The sequence below is a fragment of the Anopheles arabiensis genome, chromosome 3 (genome assembly GCF_016920715.1).
Source record: "Anopheles arabiensis isolate DONGOLA chromosome 3, AaraD3, whole genome shotgun sequence".
Lineage (NCBI taxonomy): Eukaryota > Metazoa > Arthropoda > Insecta > Diptera > Culicidae > Anopheles > Anopheles arabiensis.
Window position 1 is genome coordinate 81150585 of NC_053518.1, and position 20419 is coordinate 81171003.

General features: G+C 44.5%; 3 protein-coding genes across 6 annotated transcripts in view; 1 reads left to right on the forward strand and 2 right to left on the reverse strand.

Moving 5' to 3' along the window:
* Window positions 1–280: 280 nt before the first annotated feature.
* LOC120900714 (bcl-2-related ovarian killer protein-like) lies at window positions 281–2281 on the reverse strand. The gene is made up of 3 exons (XM_040308094.1): window positions 2107–2281; window positions 1619–2023; window positions 281–1523 (listed from the first exon to the last, which is right to left on the reverse strand). The coding sequence occupies exons 2-3, from the start codon at window positions 1817–1819 to the stop codon at window positions 888–890; spliced, it is 837 nt and encodes a 278-aa protein (XP_040164028.1). The 5' UTR covers window positions 1820–2023; window positions 2107–2281; the 3' UTR covers window positions 281–887.
* A 1626-nt stretch (window positions 2282–3907) lies between these two features.
* The window catches only part of LOC120902959 (bcl-2-related ovarian killer protein), a 48149-nt gene continuing 31637 nt past the window's right edge, over window positions 3908–20419 (reverse strand). For 2 of the 4 annotated variants that reach the window (XM_040312065.1, XM_040312064.1), the window contains exons 2-5: window positions 19797–19981; window positions 4523–5100; window positions 4145–4453; window positions 3908–4065 (exon numbers count right to left, since the gene is read on the reverse strand). In XM_040312065.1, coding sequence (XP_040167999.1) covers window positions 3913–4065; window positions 4145–4453; window positions 4523–5083 — 1023 coding nt within the window. In that variant the 5' untranslated portion in view covers window positions 5084–5100; window positions 19797–19981 and the 3' untranslated portion in view covers window positions 3908–3912. The remainder of the gene's footprint in view (window positions 4066–4144; window positions 4454–4522; window positions 5101–19796; window positions 19982–20419) is intronic. The other 2 variants (XM_040312067.1, XM_040312066.1) reach the window with 1 other exon arrangement.
* On the forward strand, window positions 14582–17994 carry LOC120901207. Its single transcript, XM_040308914.1, has 3 exons — window positions 14582–15818; window positions 17238–17503; window positions 17635–17994. The coding sequence occupies exons 1-3, from the start codon at window positions 14582–14584 to the stop codon at window positions 17992–17994; spliced, it is 1863 nt and encodes a 620-aa protein (XP_040164848.1).

Below are 20419 nucleotides of genomic sequence, written 5' to 3' on the forward strand. Positions count from 1 at the left end.
GCGGTGCACGATGCGGGTTTGCTGAAACAAAAAGAGAAGGTGCTAACAAGCCCGATCTTGATCGCGATGCCGTGTGTCGTTTGCGTGTAATCTGCATAATTTCAGCTTTTCCACGATTTGATGTAAATTTTGAGTAGAATCAAGTCGCAACGTTTCAAAAAAGGGTTCTAAAGTATTCAGCTAAAGATAAATTTATTAACATGCACTTGTTTTATATATTCACAGCTTAATTTGTCATCATGTTTCATCATATTTCGTTTAAAAAGACAAGCTCAAATTATTTAAAAGTACTGTAACAATTACTGCAAGGCACGTCACACGTCGCCCGCCAGTAAGCGAATATAATTTGAATATTTATTGCATACTACGCCCTTATTTGTTTCTTTTATCTACGTACATATAAAATAGCTCTAATTATAGACAGTTTTTTTGGGAAACAACAAAAGCAAAAAACACACCCTAGAAATGACAATTAGAAAACAGTTCATAAAAAAGCATGGAATTAAAAAATCAGGAATGCGCGAATTAAATAAGAGAAGAACAAACAATAGTTTAAATACAATTTAAAAAAAAGGACTACACGTAATTACAACTAAAACAAAACTTTAACATATTTGCACGCGGTTTCTTCCTCTCCCTTCTTTTCCACCTTCATAAGCTCTCCTTTATATGTAACCCTCTTAATTGGCCTTTTGTTGGCGTGTGTTTGGCAATACCGTTTAGCTATTATTGATGGGGGGAGGCGAGATTGCACAGAGAAAGCGGAATGCGTAGCGTAAGCATGGGACAAGATTCAGACAAGAGATTTTGCTGTTAGTACAGTGTGGAATGATGATAATGCAAGAAGAAGAAGAAGAAGAAGGACCTAAGACAAAGCGGCACTATCATTAGTTGGTCGATCGTTCCGGCTCGGCGTAGCCCGAACCGATCACGCGTAGGAACAACGAGACGATGTAGATCACCGCCAGCGTCAGCGCGGTAATGCTCACCCACCCGGTGACGGAGATTTCCGGCTGCGGCGGATGCACGTGATCCTGCAGCCCGAGCCAGCCGCCCCGCTCCACCAGCCACCCGCTCAGATCCTCCTCGATCACGTCGGCCGTCCCCTCGATCAGCTGCTGCAGGTAGTCCGCATGGTCCTGCCGCACGCAGTCGACCGCCAGCCCGCCCGCGATGGCGAACAGCGATATCACCTTGCCCCAGGTGATGCCACTCTTGAACAGATCCTTCGCCACCACGTGCAGCAGGTAGCCGACCGTGTCCGGTTCCGTCAGCTCGCCCCACGGCTCGTTCGAGATCTGCCGGCTGACGTTGCTGTACAGCCGGGGGTGCATCCGCTCCAGCTCCTCGCCCATCCCGTTCAGTATGGGCAGCGCTTCGCGGACCACGGCCCCTCCACCGAGGCCACCGCTGCCCGCCATACAGTGTTCCATCGAGTTGCGCAAACGCTGCAGGATCTTCCGGTTGAGCAGCCCGCTGCGTTTGAGCCGCGCGCGTATGTACTCACCGCAAAGGCATTTTCCCTGCGTGCGAAAAGGAAAGCAACAGGTGAGTTCGTGTTCGTTTGATTAACACCTTCCACAATAACCTTGGCGCAGCACAGAGCAGCCGCTCTCACCTGATTGATAACGTCCTGGCTGGTGGTGAGATGGTGGATGGGGCTCCGTTTGTTCGTCCAGCCGACCACCCCACCGGCGCTGCCCCCCGATACGGCCCCGATCGCGGCGGCTGCGGCAACGGCGGCGGCCACTATCGGCGACCGAGGGGACTGTTGCTGCGGCTGATGCTGCTGGTGGAATGCTCCTGCCGTCGATGACATTGTTACGGCACACCGCACTCTCTTGCTCACTCTCTATCGCTCAAGAAGAAGCTGGACGACAACCAACAACAACAACAGCAACGGTGTCAACGACGGTCATCCCGCAATCGATGGTCACAACTTCCGCGGGTTGCTCGGCCTCGGATGATTAGGGGTGGATTTCGTAGAATCCTCCACCTTCTGCTGCTGCTGCTGATTCGAACACTGAAAGAGAGGGAGAGAGTTACCAACGCGTAAGCGAAACAGGGTTGGGAAAAGTCAACAGAACTCCTCCGCCAAAAGGTTACCTTCTAGGGCAGCAAAACGATGAGATTTGTTTGGCATAAGGCAGCCGTCACCCGTCCGCTCTGTCCGTACGTTCGCCGATAATCGTTCACTTGATCATCGTGATCGCCCTGCTGCATGGAAGGCAGGGGCCAACGGGAACCCTCTGCTCTGTTGTGTTGTGCCAGCGAATGTTTTGTGTGCCTTTCCCTCTCTTGCATTTGAGTCTATTGCGTCAAAATATTGCTTTCCAAAATTATGATTTTTTGGGCTTTTCGATATAAAACTCGTTCCATGTTGCAGTGTAGTATCTTTGCAGGGTAAATTAGTTTTTAAAAATTACAATTTTCTTTTCCGACACCCAATGCGACAGTTGTCGGACGGTATGCCCAGTTGACGGTTCGATGCTAGACCTTGTTTGCAAGTGGTTGTTGCTTGCAAACGCTCGCCCAGGCAACGGCGCGACCTGTACAAGCTCTTGATAAACAGTTGATCGGTGATCGTTATATGCAAGTATGGTAGTAGAGGGGTTTATAACCGTTCTTTAAAAATCGCGCTGAACGGCAGCGTTCGTTTGTCCCATTTTTTTTAGATAAAACTGATCGATCTGATATCTTACCAATGTCATGCAAATGTAAGTATAACTTTTGTAGTGTTGATTGGTTAGATTGATGAAGCGATTCTCACACGGAGAAAGATCGAAATAAACATTTACTTGTAAGTTAAGGTTTAGCCTTTTTTACAGTAGGGTCCTACAACGTCAAGAAGTTGTAATGTAAAAGATCTGAATTCTAAGCTTATAGGGGGTTTCAAGTCAATTTCGAATGTAAACATTATTATTCACCGCGTGCAAGATATTAATCCACATCAATCTGATATTTCATTTCCATCTTAATTTTTTAATTTCTTCAGCATGATTTTCAACACGATTCAAGCTGAAATGAGTTTGACAGTTCTTTGTGGTGTGTTGAAAATCATGTGTTGAAACTGAAATTTAATTTTGAAACAAATAAACCATTTGAAAGCTGTTGAAAAACATCTTGGATGCGATGAATAATTATGTGCACATTAGAAAGTACCTTGGAAAACGCTGTAAGCTAAAACAAATGATGACAAACCTAAAATATAGACAGCAACACGATGGTCTCTCTGCGTAACCTAGCCAAGTCTTCTGAGCAATGCGAAGCCAAACGATGCCACATATTAGTTTTCCTATTCCTTTTGATCGCAACAGGATGCGTAATTTGTGCAAAATTCTTTAAATCATATCAATGCAGTTTCTTGTTTACATACATCTGCAAGGGTACATTTACTTATACAGAATAAAATAAGCCACATTATTTGAGTAAGTACTCTGATTAGATAAAAAATACTTTTTATTAGTTGATTTGCTTCAAATTGATCTAAAAAGCGTCATGGTATTGGCCCACTGTTAAAGGATCGTTTACTCATAATTCCCTTAGGTCATGGTTGTTCTACCTATCCACCATAGCAAAAATGAATGATTGATAGCTAAATTAAATTAAAATACGTATTATGATCACTTAGAATAAGATTGACTGTGAGTCTAAACATAAATCACAAGCTACTTTTACAGCTATTGAGACGAGATCACTCTGGGACAATACAACAACTGCTTCGTTAGCTAAAACAACGTTCTGCAAATGAATACCCTTAACTATTCATCGAAATCCTTGCATCTTGACGTCTGGAGAGGGAAGAAAATATTTTTAAATATTTGTTTCATGGAGAATAATACAATCCCAAACTCTTTCTCAAACAGAAAATTGTTTATAGTTACAGAAAATGAAAAAAAAAACACCATAAAATTAGGAGAATATATTTGGAAATAAATATAAGCCTAGCGTCTTCAGCAGAAAGACGAGTATAAATAGTCCTATCACACAGCTCGCTCCTACTAAACATCGTCCGGTGAACGTGATCTCTTCCTGCGGTGGCCGTACCTTGTTTGCCAGTCCGATCTACAAATGTGTAAAAAAGAAAAAAAATCATTAAAAAATTGTCACTTGTGGTACATCCATCCAGCCCAACCATACGCACCCATCCACCGTTTTCCGATATCCACGTGACCAGCTCGTCCTCGATCACGTCCGCCACACCCTCGACCAGCTTGGGCAGATAGTCGGGATGGCCCTGCCGGACACAGTCCACCGAAAGCCCGCCGGCAATGGCAAACAGTGACACCACCTTGCCCCACGTAATGTCCGCCTTGAAGAGATCGCGCGCGATCGCACTCAGCAGTACTGGGGCCGTTTCGGGTGTTTTGAGCTCGCCCCGGCCGAAGCGAGTTAGCTGGCGGGCAATACCGTTGTAGATGCGTGGATACATACGCTCCAGTTCCTCACCCACCTTTAGCAGGAAGTTGAAACTTACAGTTAAAATCTGAATGAGATCGCCTGTGAATTGATCGTCACTTACGCTGAGCAGGGCGGGGAAAACTTCCCGCACGACGTGGATCGAAGGTGTGCCGACGATGCTTCGGATGCGCTGCAGCCCCAGCTTCCGGTTAAACACACCGGATCGCTTCAACCGGCACCGAATGTACTGTCCGCACAGACACTTGCCCTGGGTGATGATGTCCTGGGACGGTAGGACCGGTTGCTTCCAGCCGATCGTGCTGGAGAGCTTGCGTGTCACGACGTCACTCACGTTGCTCAGCCGCCTCCGGGCGGACAGTGCGGTACTGGAGGCGGACAGTGACGAGCCGCCCATGCCGAAGCCATCCCGGTGACCGATCTCGGGAAACCCGAGCAGTGCCGTCGAGTGCAGGTTGGCAGGGAAGCTGAACTTGCGGCGCGTCAGTATCGGCGCACTGAGCCGATCCATCGAGGGAAGGTTTGGTGTGAGGGAGCCGCCCCGTTCGCCATTGCCGAGCCGGCTGCCCGTCGCCAGGTTGTCGCTGCTAAGGGACAACCGTCCCGGGACCAGCCCCGTCCCATTGTTGGCGGGAGGTTCCACCTTCAGCAGCCCACTAGCCATGACGTCACACTGTAGTGCTGGTGAGGATAGAAGAAGGAAGGGAGAGAAAGATGGCATAGTTGATTAAATGATTGGCAGGGCTAGCAGGCCGACCGTGCCATGCGAGTGACACCGCACCCGGATCTTTGCTAAAAGGGCCGGCATATCGCGCAGGATAACATCAAGATGGTATTGCAGGAGGAACAAAAACAACAACAAAAAATGCTACAAATCTCACCGACAGCTTGTCGATTGATTGATCAGGGGGGAGATTCTCGCAAACAAGCTGCTCGGCAAAAAAAGAATATGACGAACACGCGCCCAGGCTTTGCCTTATTTGACACCTGAACACAACAAACACAACACGAGTGATGGGGAGTGATGTATGAAAAGAGAGGGAGAAAAAAAAAACACACACATACTCTTTCCGCGGGATCCGCGGAGACCCTTTCGCGTGGTGTCGGTGGAGTCAACAGTCGCCGACGTAACATGACACGGACGCATTATATCGGATGGTGAGGCTTTACTTGGGCGAGTTCTCATCGTACTTTTTGATCGCTGATCGTTCAAGTTGTTGGCACGCCAGTTGCTGCTGGCTAGTGCATATTACGCACCCCCTGCACCCCTCGATCGCGATCGATTGGTTCAGAAACGCGACATAGACCCTTGGATGCGAAAAGTGTTTATGAAAAATGATGACATAAATTAAAAATACTCGAACCGAATCCGGCTTGAAGGACCAAAAGTGATTAGTGGCATTCTCAAAACATGTCTCAAATATGCTATTAAAATAATAAATTCAATATCCCATAAATCACCTCAGTTTCTCAAGCATTATAACGATTGTTCTTAATCCATTCTAGCTATTTTATGACATTTTCTAGCCTTTGTCAAGATTTTTTTTACTATTTTGGAGTGTCTAGAGCTTGGAATGATCGTGTCTAGACGTCCCCGTAGAACTTACATTCTGAGACAAGTCATAGTTATGTAGAGTAACAGCATTCAATTGCTAAAATTGAACGAATTATTTTAAAGTTTCGTCTTCAAAGCAGTCATTGGTACACAATCTAATCGGTGAATGCAATATCTTCGATCAGATAGAGGGACTAATTACAAACAATCGGGAAAATGGTAGCGTATGATAAATAATGATCGAGTTAAGTATTTAGGGCATCCAGAATAAGATTTGGTTTTGAATAGGAGTAACAAAATGCAAATATGTGTAGGAATGAAACCCTCTGAAGTCAATGGGGACCTGGTTCTGAGGATATCAAGACTGAAGAGGTTACACAGGATTGATTATTATTCTTTTTCTCTTATTCGGCGCAAAGTCTCAGTCTCAGCATGCAATAGCCATTAATAGAAGGGCTCGGCACATTGCTTGTGCTGGAAATTCCCCAAATATAAGCTCCATTGCTACAACGTTTGCGGCAAATGATGATCAACAGACTTCCGTACACCAAAGTGGCTATGGAGTCATCTTCCACTAATTGGCAATAGATCTGAAAAAAAAGTCACCAGCTTCAAACTATCGTCACCACAACGATCGATGCTGTACTTGTTGGTGCACAACAAGGAGCTGCAATGACTGTTGCTCGATAGGATGAATCGGGCTTCCTCCGCCTGCTCTAGAGTAGAGACTCTGCAGCACAGAGATGCCCTGTGCTCAAGGGTGTAGTGCTTGGAGCATACTAATGCAGGCTTTAGAAACCATCGTCCCAAACCACAACATAAACTTCCCAACTATCCACTTGCCTATTTTAAGTACATTAGCATAAGCGTTCCAAGTAAAAAGCCAAATGGATAAAGTTTGCTTTGCTTAGATCCGTTCTAACCCAACCATTTTTTGATGCAAAGAGTCACTCACGAGTCCTACTTTGCCGATCAAAGATTTATCAGAATATTCATTACTGCGTACTGTAAGAGGATTAGATAGGGTTAGTTAGTGTAGGGTCTATCCTCACGGATAATTGCGTTTGGAGGTTGAAATACATGTTGCGCAGTGAATTTAACGCTTATATTTAATTTACTAGTCCCTAAAGATTTCCTTTTTCATCTTTGGTAAAGATCCGAAGCCTGGAAACACCTAACTGAAAGATTGAACTTGGCTCGAAGTATTGAACATAGAATCAAGGTCCACACATCCAAGGGTTGATCGCTTCACTTTCACACACATCCCCAACCACTAGTGCCCCGTTCCGGGACTGTCGCTCGAATGTCAAATAAAAAAGGGAGTCACACACACGAATCGATCGACGAGGGGCGGAGGAAAACGATATTCGATTTGCACAATACCATAATTGTGACCACGGGGCCAAAAAGGGGACCCGTACGGGCGCACGGGCGTGTTACGGCACTGGTGCGCGATACCGTAAATTGTTTGCTTGTTTTTGGCACGTACAACGCCGAAGCCTTACAAAGATGACAGTTTACCGTATTGCCGTGTGACCGGGCACTGGGGAGAGTGAGAGACTCACTCGGACATGATTGGGACATGAATTCCGAGCGTCTGATTCGCACGAAGGCTGATGGGCCGGCGGGCAAGATGATGGAATGGAATTCGATAAAGATATCCCCACAAGTTGCGAGGCCTGTATGCGGTAGCGGTTAATAGCTGGTGGCCAAAATTGTGTGATGCCTCAGTGTGTCTGGGTGAGCGTTTTTAAGCCTTTCCGTGTGATCGATGAGGTTGCGATCGATTACAAAAGGGTAATTTGTACCGTGTGTCCTCAAAAGGCTGCGGGTAAGGAATGAGGCTTTCCAAAAAAAACCCACATTGAACACATTCCCAAGAACTGGGCGCAATTCCCAGAACCCCGGAAAATAAAACAACGACCAAAAAGAGCGCGAAACAGCGGAATGTTTGATTGGTTCTTTGGCGCAAAATTTATGCAAATTGCCATGATCGAGCTGGTCACCCAGCATTGTTCTGTTCCGCCCGAACGGAGCGGCGATCGAGTGAAAGGTAAAAACAGGCCTTGCCCGGTGTGCGAAGGCTTCAAATTTCATTACCACAGGCAGGGTGAAAAAGCAAAGGTGAGGTTTATTTGCACCCCCGAGAAGGTTTTTATTTCGCAGTGCTGGGGAAGGGCAGGGCGATCGAAAGCGATACTTGTTGAGTGTCGAAGCTGCACTGTATCCAAAAGGTGGTGCTAGTATGCTGGTAGTAAATTTGATAGCCGGTGTGTTTGCAATAAAAGTCAATCAAATGTGAAGCTGAAAGGGGGGGGCTTGCCAGTGCTTGGTGAGAGCTTTATGTGTCTGATTTGTGTTCTCAAGGGGAATGAAGGAAATTGGGTTCTGGATGCTGAACCAATTGGTACGTGATTTGTAAACCATTCAAAATATCTGAAGGATATTAAAGGGAATATGTAGTTTTGAAGTAACAGGAAATTGTTAGCATAGGAAATTTTATTTAAAGATGACAAACATTTTGCTGAAACTAGTACTACCGATGGTGTAAGATAGAAAGTAAAACATTGTCTCGTTATTGAGATAGCTCAAAGACATGAATTGAATTATAAACGGACTGCCACAAAAAGGTAATACAAAGTATAAGAAAATATAAGTAGATCAAACATATATAGTGAAACCACATACGATTGAATCAAGACAAAAGAAGAGATAACAAAATAAGATTATAATAAAAACAAATCGAGTAAAAGTATTGTTGGAAAAATAAATGGCATTGGACAAAAAAGTTAAATACAAGTAAATAAAAAAGAAGATCAAAAGATCTGGAAACAAATACTGTAAATGATGTATGAATGAATTGAATGAATGAATGAATGAATGAATGAAGTGAATTCACCTATCTGGGGTCAAAGGTCAGCAACGACAACAGTATGGAAGCTGAGTTGCACGCAAGGATGCTGGCTGCCAACCGGTCATTCTACAGCCTGAAAAAGCAGTTCACCTCAAAGAACCTGTCGCGACGGACGAAACTGGGACTATATAGTACCTATATAGCACCAGTACTCACATACGCCTCTGAGACATGGACACTGTCCAAATCTGACGAAGCCCTCTTAGCCGCGTTCGAGAGGAAGATGCTCAGAAGGATACTTGGCCCCGTATGTGTGGAAGGACAATGGAGGAGCCGATATAATGACGAGCTATACGAGATGTACGGCGACCTCACTGTCGTACAGCGTATAAAGCTGGCCAGGCTCCGGTGGGCTGGCCATGTTATACGCATGGAAACGGATGACCCAGCCCGTAAAGTCTTTTTAGGGCGTCCACAAGGACAGAGGAGGCGTGGTAGGCCCAAATTGAGGTGGCAAGATGGCGTGGAGGCGTCCGCCATTAAGGCCGGGATAACGGACTGGCAGACGAAGGCGCGAGACCGTGAGCGGTTTCGGACACTCCTGAGGCAGGCCAAGACCGCAAAGCGGTTGTAGTGCCGGATAAGTAAGTAAATGATGTATATAGCATGATGGATATAGCAATTATGTAGCTAACAAAGCAATTAAAGAAATTTAAAATCATCTTAAAAAAATAATAAAAAATGAATAGTTAGTTCATTACAAAAAAAGTGAAACAACACGAAAAACAATACGGTAATACTATATATTCTTATGAAAAGATACCATAATCTATCAGCAAATGAAAGTTGTTAATAAAATAGTAAACAGTATAGTTAAAATGAAAAAATAGATGATGCATACAATACATGATCATGATCATGATCCCATACATGATCAAAATGAAAGATATTCAGAACATAAATATAAGTAGACATAAAATAGGTAACAGAATACCGAATTGAGCATGATAATATTTAAAAAATAAATTATAAAGTGAAAAACTTGTCTTGAAAACTTGCAATTTTCCAAGAGTATATCTCATCTTGTAAATAACTAATCTTTGTTTCTTTCTAACTGTCACATCAAATTCCACGACAAGGAAAGGATTGGAGGTTGGAAATTGGACTCTATGGCACCCTTTTTGGACAGACTGGTTGGAGATTCCAATTGTATTTGTCCAACAAGGGTGCTTGAGAGTTCGATTCCCATTACAATAAGTTCATTTCGTGTAAGATAGAGTCAACAAAGTTTCTCATAGCTATGAGAGCTGTTGGAAAACCCTGTAACGTATTTTAAATAAATCAGATTAATAGCATAAACTCGTTGTACGGTGCAAAGGTATCTTATTTCACCTTTTTGCTTAATGGTTCATCCCGTTTACAATCCCACGTATAAAATCAATTTGTTTCCATGCACACACCGTCACAATGCATCGACATAAACATAAAACATTAAAGCCGTTTCCGTAACCGTTTCGCCGCCCTCGTTCCTCCCTCCTTCATTTCGCAACCGTTCGATCGGTCGCCCGTTTCTCGCCATAAAAATCAACTAAAATTCATTGCCCCGGCGTACAGCTAGGAGAGGGCGAAAGGGCACCTCACTTTTCGATGGAATAGTACCCCGGTCGGTTTGAAGATCGTGTGCAATTAAAACAAGGCACCGATAAAGATGTAATTAAAACAATCCCCATTCGCTAGGGCGTGGTGCCGGAGTGCGTGTGTGTATCTGTTGCCTACGCACTGCAACCTACGAAGGATGGCAAATTGTTCCTTCGATGGGAGAAGATTGAGAGGAGGGGAGACGGGTTCGGGTCATATAAAAATAAGCATCCTGACTGACTGTCCCGCCCGCCCACCGGTGGAGCGCGTGAAAATTGAAATGTTTTGTTTTGCAAAAGAAACCCCCCCCCCTCTTGGTACCGCTCAATCCCATGCAATTAATGTGCCACAAGAAAACGGGGCGGAATGATTTGTACCTCACCGTGTGGTTTCAATTCCACCTAATGGTGATGATGCCCACGGGTGTTTGGAAAAAAAATCGAGCATACAACAACATGCGATACGCCCCAAAGAACATGCGATCGCGTCCGTGATCTCGTGTGTTTGCCAAGCGCATTTTTGCATTTAATAAAGATCGTGCCGATAGCGCAATCTCGTGTCGTGTTGTCAGCGAAACGGAGCGCGCGATGTTAACAACGTTGCATTTGAGCGAAAGATGATGCCGGTATGATTGGCTGAGGGATCCTTTTTTATTTCAAACCGGCCTCTTGGGGCGGTTTGTGCTGTTCCGATCGGTTCGGCTTGGGTTAGAAGATAAATGTAGATGGGTGGAAAAACATGGGTGGTTTTACATATATTACGTTCAGGCGGTCGCATGTCAAAGAAAATAATATTTTACATCAATAATAGATGCAAAACAAGAGCAAAACAAATGCAAAAGAGGATGCCAGTAAATGTGTAAAGAAGAAGCAAACTAGGGGAAGAATCCTTTCTAATTGAATTTTCGTATTTGAATTAATAATACGTTAGAGAATGATTATAGATTTCTACGAAATCATTTCAACAGTTGATATATTTCTAGAAGTTCAAAAGTTTAGTAAAAGTAGAAATTTAATGATACATAAGTTTGGGGGCATACTTTTTCTAGCTTAGTAAATCCTTATAAAAATCACAAATTAATCGAGCTTTGGGACATTTTTTGTTATTTAAACATGGTTCAAAATGTTATCCATGAATGCTTTTTTTTACTTAATCGCTGTTGGAGAAGTACTGTTTAGCCAGATCTTACTTCATCAAACAAGAAAAATGTTCAAGTTCTACTGTAGGATGTGGTATAACTTCACATACTGGTGTTTCTTGGTACATTTTAAAAAGTGCCGTAGAAGCAGTAACTTACGTACTTACAAACGGCGTTCGTCGTTTTAATTCTTCAGTTGGAATGAGAACCAATTGGTCCCGTTTCGTATCATTCCCATTGCAATAAATGGACGAAAAATGGCTTTCTGAGATATATACAAGTGTCTTCTTACTGTGGTTATGCAGGATCTTCATCTAGCATCACCTCCAGATGTCCATCGTCATATTTTCATTGTCGCCTTATACCAGGGGTCCGCAAACTTTTCCACCGAAAGAGTCAAATTACATAAAAATACTAGGAAAGAGTCGTATGCGCGATCCGTACATTGCCAATCGTTGCCTTATACCTTTAGTTGTCTTCAAAATCAAATTTGGTATATTTTATAGCGGCAAACCACGATTCCACTGAATCACTTCAGCTGGTTGCCAGTAACTTTAAAGCATGGTTATCATAAACATCTAATTTTAGTAGTCACAACGACGACTTTCGGCAGACGTTCGCTCCCTATCGTCAATCAGGAAGTAGATATCGCCGTATAAACACCCTTTCCTTTCTGTTATCGGATTCGGATTGGACATCGGATTGTGGAAGGCAAGCCTAAAGAAGGCATTTAAAACATAAAAATACTGCAAAAAACGACATTGCATGTGTAGAACTCATAAAAGAAAACAGTAGACATAACAGCAAATTAATTTGAATTATATCACCAAAATTAACATAAAAAGAATGTACCAAACGGTGAAAAAGAAATAATAGAATAAGATAATTATAATTGTACAACACAGATATGACAAAGACACAACAAGTTAATAAACACAAATAAGAAAGAAAACTAAACAAAAAAACATAAAGTTTAAGATCAACATCAACATAAATAATGCAAAATAAAGTAAACATGAAAAAAGAACGATACAAAGTACAAAATCACTTAACTATCCCGGCAGACATACATGAGCATGCAAATATCATTATCCTTTCCACGCGCTCGCGCCACCGCTCGCAAAACGTACGTACGCGATATGTTTATTTACGGCTGTTTATTCCGGCTAGGGCATCGCTTGTATAATTATAACATGATTAAGATTTTATCACATTTTAAATGTTGCGCACAGTGCCAGTATCTTGCCTTATTAATCTTGCATCAAGAAGCCGTCGTGCCGCCAATCGGCGCAATGGGTGCGGGGCTAGCTGCTAGGAGAAATTATGCCAGAGGATGAACACGCACTCGCATGTCGGGTTGGTTGGGCAGACTGTGGAGCATTTTTATCTTGCTTGTATGTCCCTAGGCAACGCTAGCGGAATCCATCGGTCCGGTGTCAACTGAACGCATGTATAGATTAAAGCAATCGTTTATAAGAAACTTGACGATTTGTGTGTGTGTGGAGGGAAGGGAAAAATAAAACATGACCATTTCTTATCCTTCCTTTCGCTCGCTTTTACACCTCCGAGGGACCTTGAGAAGTGTGACAGAAAAAAATATACGCAACCGAGTTGTAGATTGAATTGTAACAAGAGCCGCAGCCACCAACAACACACCACAAGAGCCGGTTGGCGGGATGGTCTGAAGCCTTTTATTTTGCACCAATTACATCCAACATGCTGCGGAAAAAAGGCGACAACACTCACCAGAGTGCCGTATCTTAATCGAACATCCATTAGTGCCTCGGACTGGTGAAAAATGAAGCGGTGTGAAGTAACAGCAGCTGTGGCAAAAAAACAAAACAAACATTGAGAGGAGAGCTTTCAGGCGAAAGGCAATTATTTGCCAGACGCGGTACGGTCACAGCCTATGCAGACATTGCAACCACGGTAATTGGTGTCCAAGCGTCGTGTGCCCGTAAGCGATAGTGATCGATTGTATAAATACAAACGGGTACCATTCGCCATTTGCCAGTGCCCAGAACAAATGAAACTCAGCCAAGCCGGGGCTGAAAAATGCAATTTTTAATGAATGTTTGATCGCACTACGAGCGATCAATTTAAAACCGGAAATCTCATTTACGCTTTCGGATAAATTAATGAGATTTGCGAAAACGAGGTGCAAAAGCACGGGGTTTGCAAGTCACGCCAAAAGGGACGGGCGTGATACTCACACCTCATCACGACATTTCTCATTTAGCACAAACAGTAAGTAAAGCAGGGCACACGTTGCACTAGGAAAGTCGGAAGCAAAAAGCGTGCACTTTTCCTTCATAAAATTCAATTTAATCGAGACTCTACACACCCGTTAAAGGCCGTTGAAAGTGAAATTTTGGGGCCACAAACAGTTGGCCACATTTGACGTCCGCTTGCCAGTTCCATTTCTTTTTCGGTCACGATTTCGATTCACCACGGTGTGGTCAATATTTTGACGTACGGGTGCGCGCACATTCGCACTTCCTATGCGTAGTAGTAAGTGGGAGTAGTTTTTTAAAAAGAAGAAGAAAGCTTCTCTTTTGCATTGTTCGTACGCACGCAATGGTGACCTCGACTGTCCACCGTGATCCAACTCACAACTGCCAACTCCAGCAAAAGTGTCCGGGAATGCTTCAATCACGACTGCAACGCACCGTCGTGTAGGGTTCGTCGCTTGCTGTTGTTTCGTTTCTGCCGCAGTGAGCAATCCCCTACGGGATGCGGAGTCGTGCCGTGCGAGGATGATTAAAAATTCTTACCCCTTGAATGGGTCAACGAAATGGGAAAAAGTGTGTGTGTGTCACCAGTTCCCCCGAAAAGTGCCGAATTCTGGGTGGGAATTGTAATAAAAACCCTCGACCGTTCGGCGTCCGGAGGTTAGTTTTGTTTGAAGAAGTTATCCTTTCGGACGTTGCAGTGAGTGAGTTGTGCGGTGTGGTCAGGCACTCTTTAACTCTTCAACATGCGTGCGAGTGGGTGGTTTATTGTGTACGCGATCGGAAGTGTACTGCTGGTGGCACTTTCCACCGCAGATCCAGTGATCGGTAGTGGAAGTGTCTTTGCTGCTACAATAACACGTGCTCTGGTGCCTCCGAAACGTGATGCCCTGCTGCTGGGTAATCGGTACGGTACAGGACAGCCAGAAATAATAGTGAATCGAGCTCCAGGCTCGCCAGCTCCGCCACAGCGTGACCAGGGAGCTGGCTCGTCGGGGTACAACTATGATGCACCGGCTGCCGGATATCTTCCCCCGGAATCGATTCCATTCGCCGATGAACCAGCTCCACCGGTGAACAACTACCTACCGCCCGTCATTGCAAACGATCCGCTCGCCGATGAGCCCGCGTTTCCTGCGTCCCCTCCACAGGCGGACTATCTGCCCCCGTCGAATGATCCACCGCAGCGAGATGAAGTGTTTGTAGTGTCCACGGTGTCTCCGGCAGAGCAGGGCTATAGCTACAACGCACCGACAACGTCAACTACCTTCGCTCCGCTAGCGGATGAAGGGTTCGAGGAGAGCCCAGACCAGGAGGGAGGCTATCGGTACGACCCACCGGCAAACATTTACATCCCACCGTCAGCGGGCGGTGTTGGCCGATCGCTTCGCGACGATCCTGCCGGGGCGAGAGCTCCCATAAGGCTGCAGTTGAATGAGCTCGCCTGCTTGCGAAACGGTGGCGGTTACTTTCGTGCGTCCCTCACGGTGCAAAGCCCAATTGAGAGTGTCCCCCTGGTGGACGTTGAGAACGATGGCGGTGATCTGAGCGGGTGCGAGGTACGGCTCGATCAGTCGCGCCTGCTCGTCGATATAGCGTGGCCCGACTTTGGCCGGTGCGGCGTGACACCGTGCGGGCAGACGCCGGCGAGAGAGCTTTGCCTGCGGGTGCGCTTTCCCGCCATTGCCGGTATGCGCACGGCCATCGATCCGGTGCTGACGCTGCAGTGCCGCATACAGCAGCGGATCGTCGCCCGGACGCACTCGGTGCGGCTCGGGGTGGCGGAAGATGCGCAGGCCCGGTCCGGCACGGGGACGGCCTTTGCAATCGGGGGGTCGCAGCGCCCGTTTCGCTCGCAGCTGGGCATCTTTCGGCGACAGGGTGGAGGAGGCGGCGGATCGTTCACCCGAGCACTGCAGCCGGGCGGAGCGGTACTGCTCGGGGAGGAGTTGATGCTGCGGACGCAGGTTTCGGCGGGAGATGGTGAGTATGCGGAGGACGATTTTTGTGCAGTAGTCGGGTTGGTGAAGAGTGTGAAGGCATGCGGATGAATATTCATGGTGCAATTTTGTGACTTTGTTTAGAGTAGTTAACTCAAGGCTCACTTGTAACGCATTTACAAGTCTCTCTAAGGCGAATCTTCAAGGAAACGGTAGCTTAGAGAGTTGTTCATGTTAGAGAACAGAGTTGTTATAAAGTATCCAAGAAACCATGGAAAACCTCTAGCATCCTTTGACGAATAGTTTTGTGAAATGTCATTCAATCTGTAAAGATTTATTGGTAGTTGCTTCCCATATTGTTTTTTTTGTGAGTTTCCAAAATTTATTTAGCGTTTCGCAGATTTGTTTGGTTCGATTGAATTGATATCGAATCGGACGATACCAAAAAATTATGGGAACGAATCAAAAATCTATGGGATACGATGAATAAATTGTAAGACGAACCCAACAAATTATGGGAACTCATCAATAATTCGTGGGACACTCTTCATGTGAATTTTGATTTCAGAATTTAGGATGCCAAATCGCATATGGAGCTTAGACAATGTTCGCCTAAGGGAGACATACATCTAGAAGAGACACATGTCACATGACATGACATGTATGGACATAATTAATCTTGTAATTCATTAGGGAAATAATTCGTCTTCCTTCTCAGTAGTTAATTTAGTTGCAGGGAAGCGAATTAGGATTGTCTCTAAAAAGAGGCATACAGGGGTTTCCAAGACACTTTCAAATGTGTACATTTATTATTTACCACCTCCAAGATGTTTTTCAACAGCTGTCAAATGATGTATTTGTTTCGTAATTAAATTTCAGTTTTCACACATGATTACACATGATTTTCAACACGTCACAAAGAACTGTCAAACTCAATTCAGCTCGAGACGTGTTGAAAATCATATTGAAGAAATAAAAAAATATGATGATAGAAATGAAATATCAGATTGATGTGGATTAATTTATTGCACGTGGTGAATAATAACGTTTATATTCAAAACTGTCTTGGAAAATTCTCTAATTAGCTCACCAGTAAAGGGATTATCCATTGATTACGTAACGTTTAAGGCAAATTCATCTTTTTATCAGTTAAACTCAAATTATTTGATTGTATGGCTATTCAATATCATGGTTTAAAATGGTTTAAAATAGTTGTATAGTTACTACAAGCGTTTAAACATCTGTTAATTCTTCGCATACAATGCACATGAAACGTATGACATGCTTTCATTTTTTATTACAATATTTTGAATAAAATCTCATTATTGGTATTATTGGTTTAATCCCGCCAGTGTCTGCGGAAATATTCATCAAGTGGGTTACATTTAGATTAAAACGGCCAACCAAACACAACCAAGCTCGATAAGCTCCATTTTAATATGTCTCCCTCCCCCCCGTTCAGGATGGAACTTTACGCGCCTTTCCGAGGTGGTAATGCAGCGGCTGTCGCCAACCGGAACCGTACTCAACTCCGCGTCGCTCGTGAACGCGAACGGATGCTTGAACCCGCTGATGCGTGCCATCAGCCCGGTTGCGCCCGTCTTTGAGGCACCGCTCGGCTACCGGTTGGGCTTTCGGGCGGCCATGTTCCAGGGAATGCGCAGCGGCGACGAGATGATCCTGCGCGTCCGGATCGTCGGTTGCGTTGATCGGCGAGAGTGTTTGGTGGTAGGTTGAGGTTTCGGTTTTGATCAATTTCTTTATTTTTTTAAATATTCATCAAATTAAAAAATATATATATGAGAAGCTTTAATGTAGAAGCGAACATCAAATCAACTGCTTCTCATCCTCTGCCCCAGGAAAACTGTCAAACAACTGCCCGCACCAAACGTGAAACCGAAAGTCCCGTGCCCGAAGCAGCCCAAGGCACAAATGCAACGACACCCGCAACAACAGCGACCACAACCACCGCGGCAACACCGCCACTGGCCGAGACGGCATCGATCGCCTTCCGAATTATGCTACCACCGGAGCTGGCCGCTTCCTCTACCGATCCGCAGAACACACCATCCGGCCACACAACGTCCCCCATGTCACTGCTCTGGATCACCGTCGGCACGACGTCGGCGGTCGTGCTGGCCATCGGCGTGCTAGCGCTGGTGCTGGTCGCATTGCGCCACCATCGGCGTCCCAGTTACGATGAGTATCGGTCGGATTAGCGCTTAAGCTGGCTTTTAAAAGCGACACCACGTGTGCAAACGGCCGAATACCATCGAGCGTTCGATGAATGAAAGTGAACGTGATGTGAATGGGACGTGCCGCCGCTATTAGCGGATGCGCATTCTTCAGTTTGCTTCTATGCTTGCTTTTTTTCTTCTTCTTTCTTTTAAAGGGTAAGGTTCGTCGCTTGGATCGATTTGAGCGAGGAGGGCATACAAACAAAAAAGACAGCAAGCGACGAACCCCACTCGCGCGCGCGCGCACTCGCACAGTCTCTTGGGGATATCGTGCAAGGGAACGTGAAAAAAGTTGCCATTTGCCACCGTGAAAGCGCTGTAGCTGTTAAGTGAGTTATTAAAGTCTCTCTCGAAGCGGAGGGCTGCAGAATGTGAGCATCATATATGAGCATCGTCGGGGCTCCGATCGATTGAGTGAAGCGACCGGTGGTAGTTAAAAAAACAGACGCGCATTAAATGATTACCGCCGCTTTTTCAACAGTCCGTTGAATGATTTCTTGCTAAAAAAAACTTTGCAAAAAAACAGCATCCTCCCGATAGCCATGACGAGTTCAACGGTAGCCGCCTCATAAGTAGACAGCGAGATAAAGCGGAGAAGCAGTAAAGAAACACATCAGCTCAAAACCGCATAATAGCAAACCAATGACGCACGCTTGGTTGTATAGCGAGTAAAGGGGAACGGCAACATCGAGAAGTGTTCGTCGCTTTGCAAAAGGGCAGAAGGGCCCTGCGCACGATGACCACCAAGTCGAAGGCTTAATGAAATCCGCTGAGAATTCCTACCTCCTGGACCGTGTATCCCCGGCCATTCCTTTCGCTCTGATCGTGCAGTGTGTGCTTGTGTGTTTTGCCGTGCTTCATCACATCGCATAGCATGCATGCATGCAACCGAACTGCAACGGTGACTGTGACCGAAGGCTTACCAAGCGGCCCGGGATCCGATCGTGCATGAAGCATTGAGCCGCTCGAGTGTAATACACACGTAGAGCAAGAAAAAAGAGTTTATTTAATTAGGTTGTTGCTGGTGGCCGACCTGCACGAGGTGTTGCGTCGGCCTCGGCGGTTGGCTTTGTGTATGATTAATTATTTATTTGTAAATTATGAAACGAAGGCGACAAAAGTTCTTGCGCGCATTGTGCGCATTGTGTGTGAAAAGAATGCGCTGCGCTGTGGATTGCGATTTTGCAACGCTTAAGAAGCTTACGGTATTTGCTGTGTGTGTAGAGATGGTTTGTTTTGTGGTGCAATAAAACTTAGTACATGTGTATACAGTGTTAGTGATGGACTTTAATATTTTTTTTTGTTTGGTTTTTTGATGGAAAAGAGGGTTAATGCTGCCCTTTTTGTTTGAGTTTTACTTGGGAGCACTATTTCTTCATCAATTGTACAATACAATATTATATTAGCATGTAGTGGAATACTAAGAATCTAAATGAATGGCATCTATTTGTTATTTCCTTCGTTAAACATATTTAAAATAAAAGAACGTTATTCTTTTTCTTAATTATTCTTAAGTACCCTATTAGAATGTTTGCTTTACTGCAGAAATAATTGATGGATTATAGCTCTTGTAATATCATGCACACAACTTGTTTATACCAATATATTGTTGTTTCTAAAAATCTGTTCATGATTTGAATAAATGTAAAATTAAATTTATATCGAATATTACTATTAAATTAAAAAAAAATCAGCACTCTTGATAAGTTCTTCGAAAACTTTGTAAAGCATAATAAATCAAACGCATCCATCAGAAAAGATAAGGAGAGCCATATAATACATACCAAATAATGTGAAAAGAGAAGGATATACTGTAGTGTAGAGAGTGCGGTCCCGTGGTATAGTCGTCAACTCGAACAACTCAATAACATTTCCGTCTCATGGGTTCAAACCCAGAATGGATCGTCTTCTCCCCAAGGATTGAATATCTATCCGGCTGCGTGGTAATGAGTTAAGTCTCGAAAGGCATCTATAAACCAAATAGAAGAAGAAGAAGAAGAAGAAGAAGAAGAAGAAGAAGAAGAAGAAGAAGAAGAAGAAGAAGAAGAAGAAGAAGAAGAAGAAGAAGAAGAAGAAGAAGAAGAAGAAGAAGAAGAAGAAGAAGAAGAAGAAGAAGAAGAAGAAGAAGAAGAAGAAGAAAAAGAAGAAGAAAAAGAAGAAGAAGAAGAAGAAGAAGAAGAAGAAGAAGAAGAAGAAGAAGAAGAAGAAGAAGAAGAAGAAGAAGAAGAAGAAGAAGAAGAAGAAGAAATTGTAGTTTATGGCTAAGTGTTACATGCGGAGCTTCTCAGGTCACACGAAGGATTGGCTCTCAGCAAGAGTCGCAGGGTCGTAGCGGAGGAGATTTTATCACAGGAGTTCTTGGAGTTAACACATTTCTTAAAAATCCGAAATAGGACAGAATCCCTGG

Bases quoted from the DNA above. Each gene is read 5' to 3' on its own strand.
- LOC120901207 (XM_040308914.1), top strand. From the start codon at position 14,582: ATGCGTGCGAGTGGGTGGTTTATTGTGTACGCGATCGGAAGTGTACTG. The intron at 15,819-17,237 runs GTGAGTATGCGG...CCCCCCGTTCAG, and splicing joins GCAGGTTTCGGCGGGAGATG to GATGGAACTTTACGCGCCTT. The intron at 17,504-17,634 runs GTAGGTTGAGGT...CCTCTGCCCCAG, and splicing joins ATCGGCGAGAGTGTTTGGTG to GAAAACTGTCAAACAACTGC.
- LOC120900714 (XM_040308094.1), bottom strand. From the start codon at position 1,819: ATGTCATCGACGGCAGGAGCATTCCACCAGCAGCATCAGCCGCAGCAA. The intron at 1,524-1,618 runs GTGAGAGCGGCT...TTTCGCACGCAG, and splicing joins GCCAGGACGTTATCAATCAG to GGAAAATGCCTTTGCGGTGA.